The 12,331-nt window shown below is 35.3% G+C and overlaps 1 protein-coding gene across 1 annotated transcript; it reads left to right on the top strand.

Moving 5' to 3' along the window:
- The first annotated feature begins 236 nt into the window (after positions 1-236).
- On the top strand, positions 237-1,642 carry MOS (MOS proto-oncogene, serine/threonine kinase). Its single transcript, XM_074278572.1, has one exon. It carries the CDS (start codon positions 421-423, stop codon positions 1,477-1,479), a length of 1,059 nt encoding a protein of 352 aa, XP_074134673.1. The 5' UTR covers positions 237-420; the 3' UTR covers positions 1,480-1,642.
- The last annotated feature ends 10,689 nt before the right edge of the window (positions 1,643-12,331 follow it).

Raw genomic sequence — 12,331 nt, 5'->3', positions numbered from 1 at the left:
TGATGACACTTGGGGGAAAAAAACAACTTCCTTTTAATTAGGGACATAGAAAAGGGAACATGATATAAGGTGAGCTGTAGGGCATATGTCCGTTGTTTATGTTGTGAACTCCTCAGGAATTTTTTTAATGTAAGATTTTTGAGTTATGTGATTGAGATAAATACTTTAATCTGAAAGTGATTGTTTTTGCCTTCATTCAGAGACTTTTCTTTTTCTTAGGGAAAAAAAAAAAAAAATCCCACCAGCAACAGCTGTAGCTTATTTGTTGGGGTTTGGAGACGGGGGCGGGAGAGGAGAAATGAAGGAAGAGAATAAAGAAGGGAGTGATGTATCAGCTTGAGTGGTTACTCTTAGAGACTCATTTGGCCTTCCCCCCCTTTCTTCAACCGAGGGGAGCTGGTCCCCACCTCAAGGTGGCCGATGCCATCACCAGTTCCCCTGACTCGTTTCTTTCCCAGAGAATTTTCTCCTTCAGTGGATTTGCGGCCCTGCAGCAGCCCTCTGGAGCTCCCAGGGAAGGGGGGAAAGCTATTTTTAGAGGGAACTCCCTCCCCAAGGGCTCGGCGGCTGCCCCGGAGACTGGCCTGGTGCTCCATAGACTGGGAACAGATATGTTTCCTGCAGAAGCTGGGGGCCGGGGGGTTTGGCTTCGTCTATAAGGGCACCTACCGAGGGCTTACCGTCGCCATAAAGCAAGTGAAGAAGTGCAGCAAGAACCGGCTGGCTTCGCGACAGAGCTTCTGGGCCGAGCTCAACGTGGCCCGGCTGTGCCACAAAAATGTGGTGCGGGTTGTGGCCGCCAGCACTTGCACTCCTGCGGGTTACAACAGCCTGGGGACCATCATCATGGAGTATGGTGGCCACACGACCCTGAACGACGTCATCTACGGGGCTAGCTCCGCACCGGACGATGAGGAGCTCAGAGTTGAGGAGCCCTTGGACCTGGGAAGATGCCTCCGGTATTCGCTCGACGTGGTCAATGGTCTGCTTTTCCTCCACTCTCAAGGCATCGTTCACTTGGATCTGAAGCCGGCCAACATCTTTATCGGGGAGCATGAAGTCTGCAAAATTGGGGACTTCGGGTGTTCCCAAAGGCTGGAAGATCTGCTGGGCTTGAGCGCCCACCATTGCCATCTGGGTGGTACTTACACACATCGGGCCCCAGAGATCCTCAAAGGAGAGACAGTGACTGGCAAAGCAGACATCTATTCTTTTGCCATCACACTCTGGCAAATGGTCACAAAGGAAGTGCCTTATTCAGGTGAGCACCAATACATCCTGTATGCGGTGGTGGCCTATAACCTCCGGCCACCACTCACAGCCCCTGTGTTCACCGACTCCATACCTGGCCAAAGACTGGAACGCATTATCCGATGCTGCTGGACTGCTGACACTTTGGCCAGACCCAGCTCAGAACTGCTCCTGGGTGATCTTAATTCCTTGCACGCTAACTTGGCAGGCTTGAGTGCTAGAAGTTAAGTCAACAAAAAGCTTTCCTATGTGTCTGCTTATTTCTGTGTTTTCTCTTTCTCTTCCCTTACTTCCATGTGGAGAGTTGGAAAGATTTTTTCTTTTAAAAATATATATATATATTTCTTGATTGCAAGAGAGACTTTTAAGAAAATAAAGTGACATGAACTTTTGTGGTTTCATTTAAATGAAGTGGAGTACAGAGTTCCAAGTTCTGTAATTAAAACCTACTTCTAATTAGAAACTAACCTCTGAGCATTATGTCATTTTGAACTGGCTTTCTGCTGCTACTTTAGTTTCAAAGCTCTTTAGGATTGCACACATACAAACTACAACTTGTGAAGCTGACAAAATTTGCTTTTATGAAATAGAACCCAGTTGTAGACATTCAGCAGCCAATTCAACTGCAGACTACTTTTTGAAAGAAATGCATTATGCATATATTCATGTAGCTATTTATTTTGCACTTATGCCTTATCCATTAAATCTACACTGGATCAGTTTCTGATAGATAAGCTATTTCCCACAGTTGACTGGACCATAAACACTCAATAAATGTTTGATTTGAGAAAACTAAGACAGAGTTGAGTGACTTGAGTCACATTCTTAGTGGTAAAATTGAGACTACAATTTGTTTCCTGATTTCTAACTTTAGTCTTATGTTTTAAATATTTGAGAAATTTATCACCTAGGTATGTAGTAGCTAAAAGTTACCATATATATAGCATATACTATGTGCCAGGCACTGTGCTAAGTACTTTCTAATTGTCATCTTATTTGATTCTCAAAACAATCCTGAAAGGTAGGTGCCATTATTAGCCCCACTTTAGAAGGGAACAAACTGAGGCCAATAGAAGTAATTTGCCCAAGGTCACATTTGAACTTTAGCCTTTTTTTTTTTTTTTTTTTTAAGCTGAGGCAATTAGGGTCAAGTGACTTGTCTAAGGTCACATAGCTAGGAAGTGTTTGGAAGCTAGTTCTAGGAAGTTAGAAGTATTTTAATTCTGGAATGTCTGACTTCAGGGCTGGTACTCTATCCTGTCTTACTGATTCCAGACCCTGATGTTGTATGTACCATTGTGCCCTCTAGTTCCTAGTAATGGTAAAACTGGATCAAAGAACGTACGATTTTGCGAGTTAAAAAAAAATAAGCACAAAACTGTAATTCCAAATTTTTCCCACAATTGTTGGACCAATTCACAGCTCCAAAATGCAATAGTGCAATGTTTGTCAAAGTACAATCCAATGGAATCTTTTTCAGATTATCAAGGTCAAGCTATTGTCATCATATTAAAGTATTTTAATTTCTAATATAGTGAATATTAATAGATAAAAAGCAAAGGGTCTTTGGTGGGGTCCTAAGTAATTTTAAGAGTGAAATGAATGCAATCCTAAAACTAACCAAAAAAGAGAAAGAGAACCACCAGTGGGATATGGGATTATAGGACATTGCTTCAAATGTCAACTATAATGTTATATCTATCTATGTGAGCCTGAGCAATGCCTTTAACTCCCAGGTTTTACATTCTCTTGTATAAAATGAAGGGGTAAGATGCAATGATTTCTAAGGCCCCTTTCAGCTCTACTTCTGTGATTCTTTTTTTTTTTTTTTTTTTTTTTTTTTAATGCTCCCTCCAACATTCACTATTTTTTTTTCTTTTGTCATCATTGCCAATCTGATTTTTCCTCTTCCATGTTGCCTTTGACATTCATTTTAAACTGACTTCAACTATATGCAAATGTTGAGATTTGAAGAAGACATAGTAAGACGTTGTTATAGGCCTATTGAGTTAAGGATCCCGTGATATGGATACTCTAGCCCAAAAGTGTGGATTTCTAAGAGATCCCAATCTTGAGACTTTTAAAAAACTTGCTCATTACATCCCAACATTTGACCTGTAACAAGCTATTGTAAAGTATATATACACGTGGAATTTATTGAATCTTGAAAGTATTTTTCAACAGGGTTTTTCTGATCAAGATACCTAGTTAATGAAGATAACATGAACCATTGCTAGCTGTTCTATACTAATGTTCATCTTTTACTAATATTCAGAGGTACTGAGAGGTTTCATAAAAGGGGGGAAGGTGAAGTTATATGACACTTTTCCAAAGATGTGTGAGATGGTATGAGGATTTTCAGCTGACTAGCACCAATAATTTTCCTATTTGGTGTTTGGTAAAATTACATTTATTTTATTTGAAGCTGGCATAGTTATTATTTTTTACTTATTAAATATAATAGAAAACAGAGTGAAATAAATTTAGTTTGAAATTTAGTTATCTTACAGAATTTTTTTAAGCTCCACATTTAGTTCAGGGAATATATTTTCTTTGCCATCTAGTCTAGATTTGGGTGGTTTAAACACCATAGGAATATGTTCTATGCATAATGAGATCTAAGTGTTGATTATAGCACAGTTTAAAAATCTGAAAATACTTGTTCTCACTTTTTTTTAAATTTAGGAAGATAGAAAACAGGCTTTTTCTGTCTTAAATTTACATTTTTGATGTGTATTTTTGTGATACACTAAGTCATTTTCTAGTGAAAGAAATAAAACAATCTGAGGTTATGGTAGTATTTAAATTCATTGAGATTTCAAAGGATTTTGGATTTAGTGCTCTTTTTTTTTTTTTCCTCCTCTCACCTCATCCACAGTAAACCTTGAAGGAAAAATTATAGGATAGGTATCCTTTGAGGACATGTGAGTTTCATGTTCTGAACTAACTTGAGTTAGCTATGGGGTAATGTTGGATTTGGAATAGAGTAGAACTGAATTCAAATCCTACCTCAAGCATTTATTAATTGTATGACTTCAAAGAAATCATGTAATCTATTTCTGCTTCTATTTCCTTTTCTCCAAAATCTCATTTCTAATAGCACCTTCACTTAAGGGGAGATAACATAGGTAAAGAACTTTGAAAATTTTAAAGAAACATAGAATGATGATGATAATGATGAAGTAAATAGAATACTAGGCCTGTTCTCAGAAAGATCTGAGTTCAAATATAACCTCAGACACTTACTGTGAACTCGGGCAACTCTGCCTCATTTTCTTTATCTGCAAAATGAATTAGAAAAGTAAATGGTAAACCATTCTAGTATCTTTGCCAAGAAAACCCCAAATAAGCTCCGAAAAAGTTGAACCCAAATTAAATTACTGAACAGTTGTTATTGAGGAGAAAATGTCACCTGAACTTTGAATATTGAACCAAAATAATGAATCAGAAAGAATAAATGAGAAGGGAACACCCCTCTCCCTAGCATACAGGACAGTTTATGTAAATATAAATGTACTTAGAAGAGGGAAGTGACAGGCTGAGTATAAAGAATATCTGCTTGTCCAGTTTTTAAAAGAGAGACAATGTGAAAGGAATCAGTATGAAATAAAGGTAGAATGTAGGAAGGAGCTAGGCTTTGATGCAAGCCTAAGAAGTTCCTGTTCACCTAAAGATAATAAGGAGCCACTAAAGATTTTTGAAAGTCACTTTAAAATTGCAAAACTGAGATACTGTTAGTATGGTCCTTGACAAAGAGTAGATTTAAGGGATGAAAATGAGGTGCCTTTGAAGTATTTAAGTAGAGATGTCCAGTATATAGTTAGAGATGTGGAATTAGAAATCAGGGGAGACTGAAATGGGTACAAAACATTTCATAGATATTACACTTACTTGTTTGGCTTGCCAAGCTTGCTGCTTCTGTGCCTTTTCTCTGTCATTTTTGTTCTTTGTTAAAAAAGCATGGTTCTCTGGATAGGGAAAGAGGAAGAGAAATTTGAAAATGAAGGTATTGTAAAAATAGGTTAATAATAATAAAAGAAAAAAGTACTCAAGTTGTTCACTCATGCCTTATTCTTGTTATATAACTGGCTCCCCTTTTCTGGTTATATCTGTTGGGGTAAAATCTATCCTCATTATTTTTTATGCCATTTAACAAATATAAGTCATTATGGACATATGTTACAGTATACTTAACATATATCCTGCATCTTTCCATTGACCTTTTTGTTACCTAACTTTTTTTTGTGAAATCATGATTTTCCAAAATTCATATTTATACAGAACCAGAATAATGTTTGTATGGGAAAAAAATAAGCTTTCTGTAGCTTCATATAAGTGGCTTGGGAGCACTGAAAGCACTGTACAATTTCTTAAATACCTTCCAGATTTAGAAGAAATGTGATTTAGTGTATGGAATACTGAAAAAATTGGGAAAAGCTACCTCTGGATACTTAAGAGCTATTGAAATATGGACAAGTCCCTTGCCCTTTCTAAGTCTCACTCTTTTATATGTTAAATAAAGATAGTAATACCTATAAAATAGATCTTACAGTTTGTTGTGAAAGTAAAATCAATTATAATGCATATAAATATTTCACAAACCTAAAAGTATAATAAAAATGTCAGTCTTTATTATCTTTATCTCTCCTTATTTAATTATGAGCCCAGCTCATTGTGCATTAGCAATACTTGTCCCAGCTAACGGTACTCAAATACCATCTCAGTAGACTACAAGTCTACTGCAAGTTATAATTATAGTAATATACTTTCAACATCCATTTTGTCTTTCCCTTGTGGATGGTTTGGTTGTCTCTTAGACATCTGTGGACCATATTGAAGAAGCTTTATAGGATTTAAGGGTTTAATACCACCAGCACAATGTCATGTAAAAGTATTACCAAATATGAGATTTCCTTTCACAGAAAATTTTACTCTATGACACCAACAAACAACTTTGTTTTATATCTAATTTGATGGTGTCCCTCAGTGGATAGTTTTTTTTTTTTTTTTAATGGATGTTTTTTGTCTTTACCTTACATTCATTTCTGAATTCAGTCCCACCCAGTACACTTTTCTTCATTAAAAAAAAAAAAAAAAAAACTTTATAAAGGAAAAAAAATTCAGAAAAACCAATCAATATGTAGACCCTATCTAGTACCCACATTCTCCTCACTTCTTCAATGAAGGAAAAGAAATACATTTTCTTAATTCTTTTCCAGAACCAGGATTGGTCATTTTATTTTATACAATGTATATTTTTGTTTTGTTCTATTTGTATTTTTGTGGTCATTAAATAGATAAGTTTACTGGTTCTTCATATTTTAAGTTCATTTTTTCTATGTTTCTCTCAATTTGTCATAATCATTTGTTATTATGACACAGTAATAATTCATTTCATTAATATGTCATAATCCCTAAATGTTAGGCAATCCCTAAATATTAAACATTTATGGTGTTTTAGGGTCAGTTTTCAAAAAGTGCTAGAATAAATTCTTTATTAAATGTGAGGCCTTTTTTTTTTCTGCCTTCACCCTCCTTGTAATATATGCTATGTGATATATATGATATATATTGTTATTATTGTTATTTTAAAGATTTCTGTAATCACATCTATCGTAGGATTTTATATGATACTTTATTTGAGGGCAGCCTTTAAAGCTATATTTTGCTCTACCAAATCAAATGCCTTTTTGTAACCAATGAATTCCTCATTTCAATGTTACTTAGGAAGTGACATTGACTGTGAAGACTTAATCTTTTCCAAAGTCCATCTTGCAGATGAGAAAACTGAGGCAAATAGGGTTAAATGATTAGTAAAAGTAAGTTTCTGAGTCCAGATTTGAACTCATGAAGATGAATCCTCCCAACTCCAGATCTGGTACACTATGCTACCTCACTGTCTAAAAACTGTATCATTCCTAGAAATCTCTGTTCCTTTCCCTTTCTCTAACATTCTGCCTCTATTACTATAGAAATGAAAGGGGACCACATAGCATTCAGGCTTTTGGTTTTGTTGATATTTGAAATCTGTTTCATGTTGACGTGACCAAATATATTCATCACCTAAATACCAATCTTGTGGTGATAACCTCTTTTCATGCTTATTTAAGCGAATAGCACCTATTACTACGATTATACAAAAAATCCTGACAGGATAATGGTCTGATAAAATACTCTTTGAATATCTAAAGTCATTTCCATTCCATGATAAACTATTGGAGTATGGCATTTAGGGAGGAATCTGACTATATTCTCAGGTAAATAGATTATTGTGATTTGACATAGTAATTTAGGTATTATTTATAAGTTTTTCTTTTCTGTTGGAAAATACTTTCTGAGTTCCAAATAACAGGATTAAGAATTTTTAGAAGATAACTTTTTTATATATTGGGAAAGGGACACACATACACTCAAGTGATGTGACAATAAAGTGTTTTGGTTTTTGGACTAGACTTAGAGCACCATGAGATTCCATGAATTGTCCAATATCACAGAGATCGTCTCTTACCAGAGACAGGTCTTGAACTAGTCTTCCTGATCCAAAGACCTGTCTTTTCTGCCACACTACCTCAATTATAAAGCTTTTAATGATTTTTATGTATTGCTTATATAAGCCAATCTTACTATTCTATTTATGCTTTAATTTTAATATAATTAGAAATTCATTTCTATACATGATATAGTAAGAGCTTTATACCTAAAATCAAAATATTTGAGTCTTAGTACCATCTCTGATGTTGTGTGACCAAAAACAGTAATTTAGTCATTCTGTTTTATTTTATTCTCTAAAATAGGAATAAAAATACTTGTAGTACTTACCAGATTATCATAAAGGTTAAAGACATAATACATAAAATGTGTTCCAATCTTAAAACACTATGTAAATGTTAAACTGGGATAGTAATTTTTATTAATAAAAAGAGGATACTATTCACTTAAAACTAGTGCCCAATTGGACATTGCACCTCAACAAAGGAACAGACCTGCTGAATTCATGTCAAAGAGATTCCTCCTGCTTTTAAAGTTTTTTTGAAGTAAGAAGGGGAAGCAATGCCTATAAAGAAACTATACTAAAAAGGGAAATGACGAATTGATAGGTACAGCTTTTTCTTGGATATAAATATTACTACATAAGCATGATCTGCTATAAAAATGTAGAACTTCTAACTGGGGCCTTTTGTCTAAAAAATAAAGTTACAAAAATGCCTATCAGTAATCATCTAAACTGTTTCCCAGAGTCCTAAGTAACATGAAATCTTACTATTGGAATAGACTTGCTTCTATTTACTGATCAACAAAATCCCACTCAATGACTAGCCAGCCTCTTCTTGGACTAGCCACAATTTTGTTGTATGTATTGACATTTTGATTTTTTAGCCTAAGCATCATTCATGTCTGAGTATATTTTCTGAACAGATTCATTCATTCATTCATGGGAATGCCATTATGGATAAAGATTTCTTGGAACTTTTTAGAAACTTCAAAATTCATATCTAAGTAATTTGAGATCCTTGAATGAAAAGTGGAGACAAAATATTTTCATAATCACAATTACGAAGATTCAATCTAGATGACTACATCCTTTAAGTTAACCGCAAATACTCTTGAGACTTTTATCTATCAATTTCACAGAATCTGAGTTGGAAAGAACTTTGGTGGCCATTGCCCAAACTTGTTATAAATGCCACAGATTTTTTTTTCCTTTTATCCTAACAAATGTATTTTAAAGAGTGCCAACTAAAACTAACCCTAACTATCATCATAAAGTGTCCAGGAATGATTTTTTTTTAAAGGAAAGGATCTTATTCCTTTTAAGAAAGGTAAAGTCTTCTGCAAGCTCACAAATTTAATTATGCTTTGGCAATTGCAGGGATGACATAACATCCTTTTGAAGAATAGAAATACTGTAGACATTTAAAACAATCCATATTTTTAGAACTAATACTTCAAGTCACTCTTTTTTAATGCTGTCATTCTTTGGACAATGTGTTTCAGTTTTGCATGTTGCTCTGAATGCTCACAAGATGGCACTAATGGTAAAATATGCAGGAGCCTGATTAAAAAAAAAAAAGACACCATGAAGCTTGTATTCAATAGTACATTCCAGAAGGACTCATAAGCTACACTACTTAAAAAAACAACTTAATAATAGAAATGAAGGTTATTAAAAAAACAAAATAAAACAAAACTTGCTAGAGTTCTTACCTAGTCAATTCATCATTTAAATTCATCTTGATCATTTAAGTTGCAGAAATGAAGAAGTGGTCCACAAAGAACAAATCCAATTCCATTGGAAGTTTATAATTGTGGTTTTAAAGAGAGAGTTAATGTTTCTGATAATTACTATCTTTAGCACGGTGGGGATTAGTTTGGGTAAAAAAAAGAGAGGCATCCAAAACAATTATAAAAATATAAATAGTGAATGAGATAGTGCTTTAATATGAGTTGGCTACATGTTGACTAAGTTAATCTAACTAAATTAGAACAAATAATTTGTAAAAGAAAATATTTGATTTGAGTCATTAAGGACTGACTTTTGATAGTTACAAGAAAATATGTGCTACTTATACTTAAAGGGAATGAAAATTTCACTTCCTATTGTTTAAATGATTCTATTATTATAATACAAAAATAACATAGTGTTTAAAATGTATTATTAAAACCTGAAATCCACTGAATTCACTGTTGAAATCTTTTTTTTAAAAAAAGTTAAAAGGAGGTTTAGAGAAGAATAATTTTTTAAAATTGAAAATTAATCTTTAATCACCAAACATAATGTGCATATTACAATCTAATTTGCTTGGGAGAAATTTTTTGAACAAAGCTCTATCAATAAGTTTAGATGTGAGGAGAGATCTAAGAAAAATTATGATACTGAATCCTTGGAGAAAAACAAAAAAGGCAAAGAAGATGCAGAAGACTAAAGACAATTGGTTCCTTGGACTTGTGATTTCATTAGAATGGAATTCCTAAAGTGAAAGAGAGATTAATTCATAGTCTTAATTTCCTGGGGCCCTAAGAAGAAAAGATAATTGGTAATATAACTAATTAATATATATCTAAGACAGGAAATGAAGTCAGATATTTTAAACTCCTCTACCTACTACAACAGGCTTTCTGTTGATACTTCATACCTATTAAGCTTCTTTGTATAGCTTGCTCTCCTTTCCTTCAGATAAGCAGATTCCCTAACTACTCTGTCTCCTTTGGGAGCTTAGCTTTCCTTTCTTAAGCAGCTCCTTCAACCTCCTTTTTCCTTTCTGTCTCCATGCCAGACTCATCATAATCATTGGAATGAGCTAGATTATGGTGTCCCTGCCTCCCCACTCCACCTCTTACCTGGTTTCCACTTCTCTGGCTTCCACATTGACTTACAAGTCTGTTTTTCAATTTGGGAAGGGAGGGCAAATCTTGAGAGTAAAGGTCAGCATGTTCTGCTAGTATTAGTGGGAACCTTCTCCCAAATGTCATTGTCTTCTGTAGGTAATGGGCAAAAGATTTGCTACACATAGATGAGAAAATTAGCTGAAGAACCTTCCTCAAAGTCACACAAATATTAAATGGCAGAGACAAGATTCAAATCCAGGTTTCCTGATCCATTACTTCAAATTCATTGCTTCCTCACTTCTCTCCCCCAACTAAGCCATGCTGCTGTTTAAACTACCTACTGATGGTTTAATTACCTATATATATTGATATAATTTAGCCCTTGGTCCATATTAGATTTATGTAGATGCTATAGTTTAGAGCAGAGCTTCTTAAACTGTGGGGTGCACCATCTTTTGGAACTGAATATGGGTATCATGAAAAATTGGCAACAGTAAAAGTGATGAGATTCGGCTACCCTCGATTCCTGGTCAGGGAACCAAATGATGAGGTTCGGCTCCCCTTGATTCCCAGTCAGGGAGTCAAAATGGTGAGGTTTGGCACAGGGTAGGGAGTTGTGAGAACACCTTCTGGTTGTGCAGGTCCTTCGTAAATGAATTTATGAACTCGAAAAGTTAAAATGGCAAAAGGAGTTTATTGGCACTGGGAAGTCAGCTTTTACTAGGAGGCTGACTTCCTTAGTGGCAGAGTAGCAGAGAAATCCGGACAGAGAGTGCTGTTAGGGAAACAGGTGAAAGAGATAAAGAGGGAGTAATGCTGAAAAGAGAATGTCTTTTCAGTGGGCAGAGGGTTGCATCAAAACCTGCTGCCACCCCAAAAAAGAGAGAAAGAGAGAGAGGTTCCTTGGCATGATTAGGTCTTTTGCAAGGGATTGAGCTGAAGGAAGCTTATTTTATGGGCAGCTCGTGTGGGAACTGGGAGTTGGCTAGAAATCTTCAGCTCCGGCTAAGTAGGAGTGGTCCTGGACTCAACTAGTCCCACCCAGATAACAGAATGAAACCACTTTATCTTGATTCCTCTCGGGGAGAGCTTCTCTGAGGGAGTTTCCCAATCTTTCCCCCCAAAATCCAAGAGACTGAGAGTTTGGGAGCTCCCCTCATCAAAAGGTTTCTGAATTCTGAAATATTATCACATATTAATTAGATTGGCTAATACAATAGAAGAGAAAAGGGACAGATATTGAAAGGACATGGAGAAAATGAGGCATTAATGCATTGTTGGTGGAATTGTGACCTGATTCAACTATTCTCTCTTATGTAGAACCATGCTTAAAGGGCTATAAAACCATGCATGCCCTTTGACTTATCAACACCACTCACTACTGGGTCTGTGTTCCAAAAGAGAATTTTCTGAAAAAGAAAAAGAGCCAATATGTTAAATATATTTGTAGAGCTCCTTTCTAGGGGTAAAGAATTGGAAATTGAGGGGATGTCCATCAATTGGGGAATGGCTGAATAAACTGTGGTTTGTGATTATGATGGAATACTATTGTGCTGTAAGAAATGACGATCAGGATGCTCTCAGAAAAACCTGGAAAGACTTTCATGAGCTGATACAAAATGAAAATTAACTGTTTACAAAGTTACAGCAATATTGTAAGATGATCAGCTGTGAATGATGTAACTATTCCCAGCAATAGAATGATATAAGACAATTCTGAAAAAGTTATAATGAAAAAATGCCATTTATCCTC

This window comes from Sminthopsis crassicaudata, chromosome 1 (genome assembly GCF_048593235.1).
Source record: "Sminthopsis crassicaudata isolate SCR6 chromosome 1, ASM4859323v1, whole genome shotgun sequence".
In the NCBI taxonomy this organism is placed as follows: Eukaryota; Metazoa; Chordata; class Mammalia; order Dasyuromorphia; family Dasyuridae; genus Sminthopsis; species Sminthopsis crassicaudata.
The sequence above is the reverse complement of the archived record's forward strand: the minus strand, read 5'-3'. Positions and strand labels throughout refer to the sequence as shown.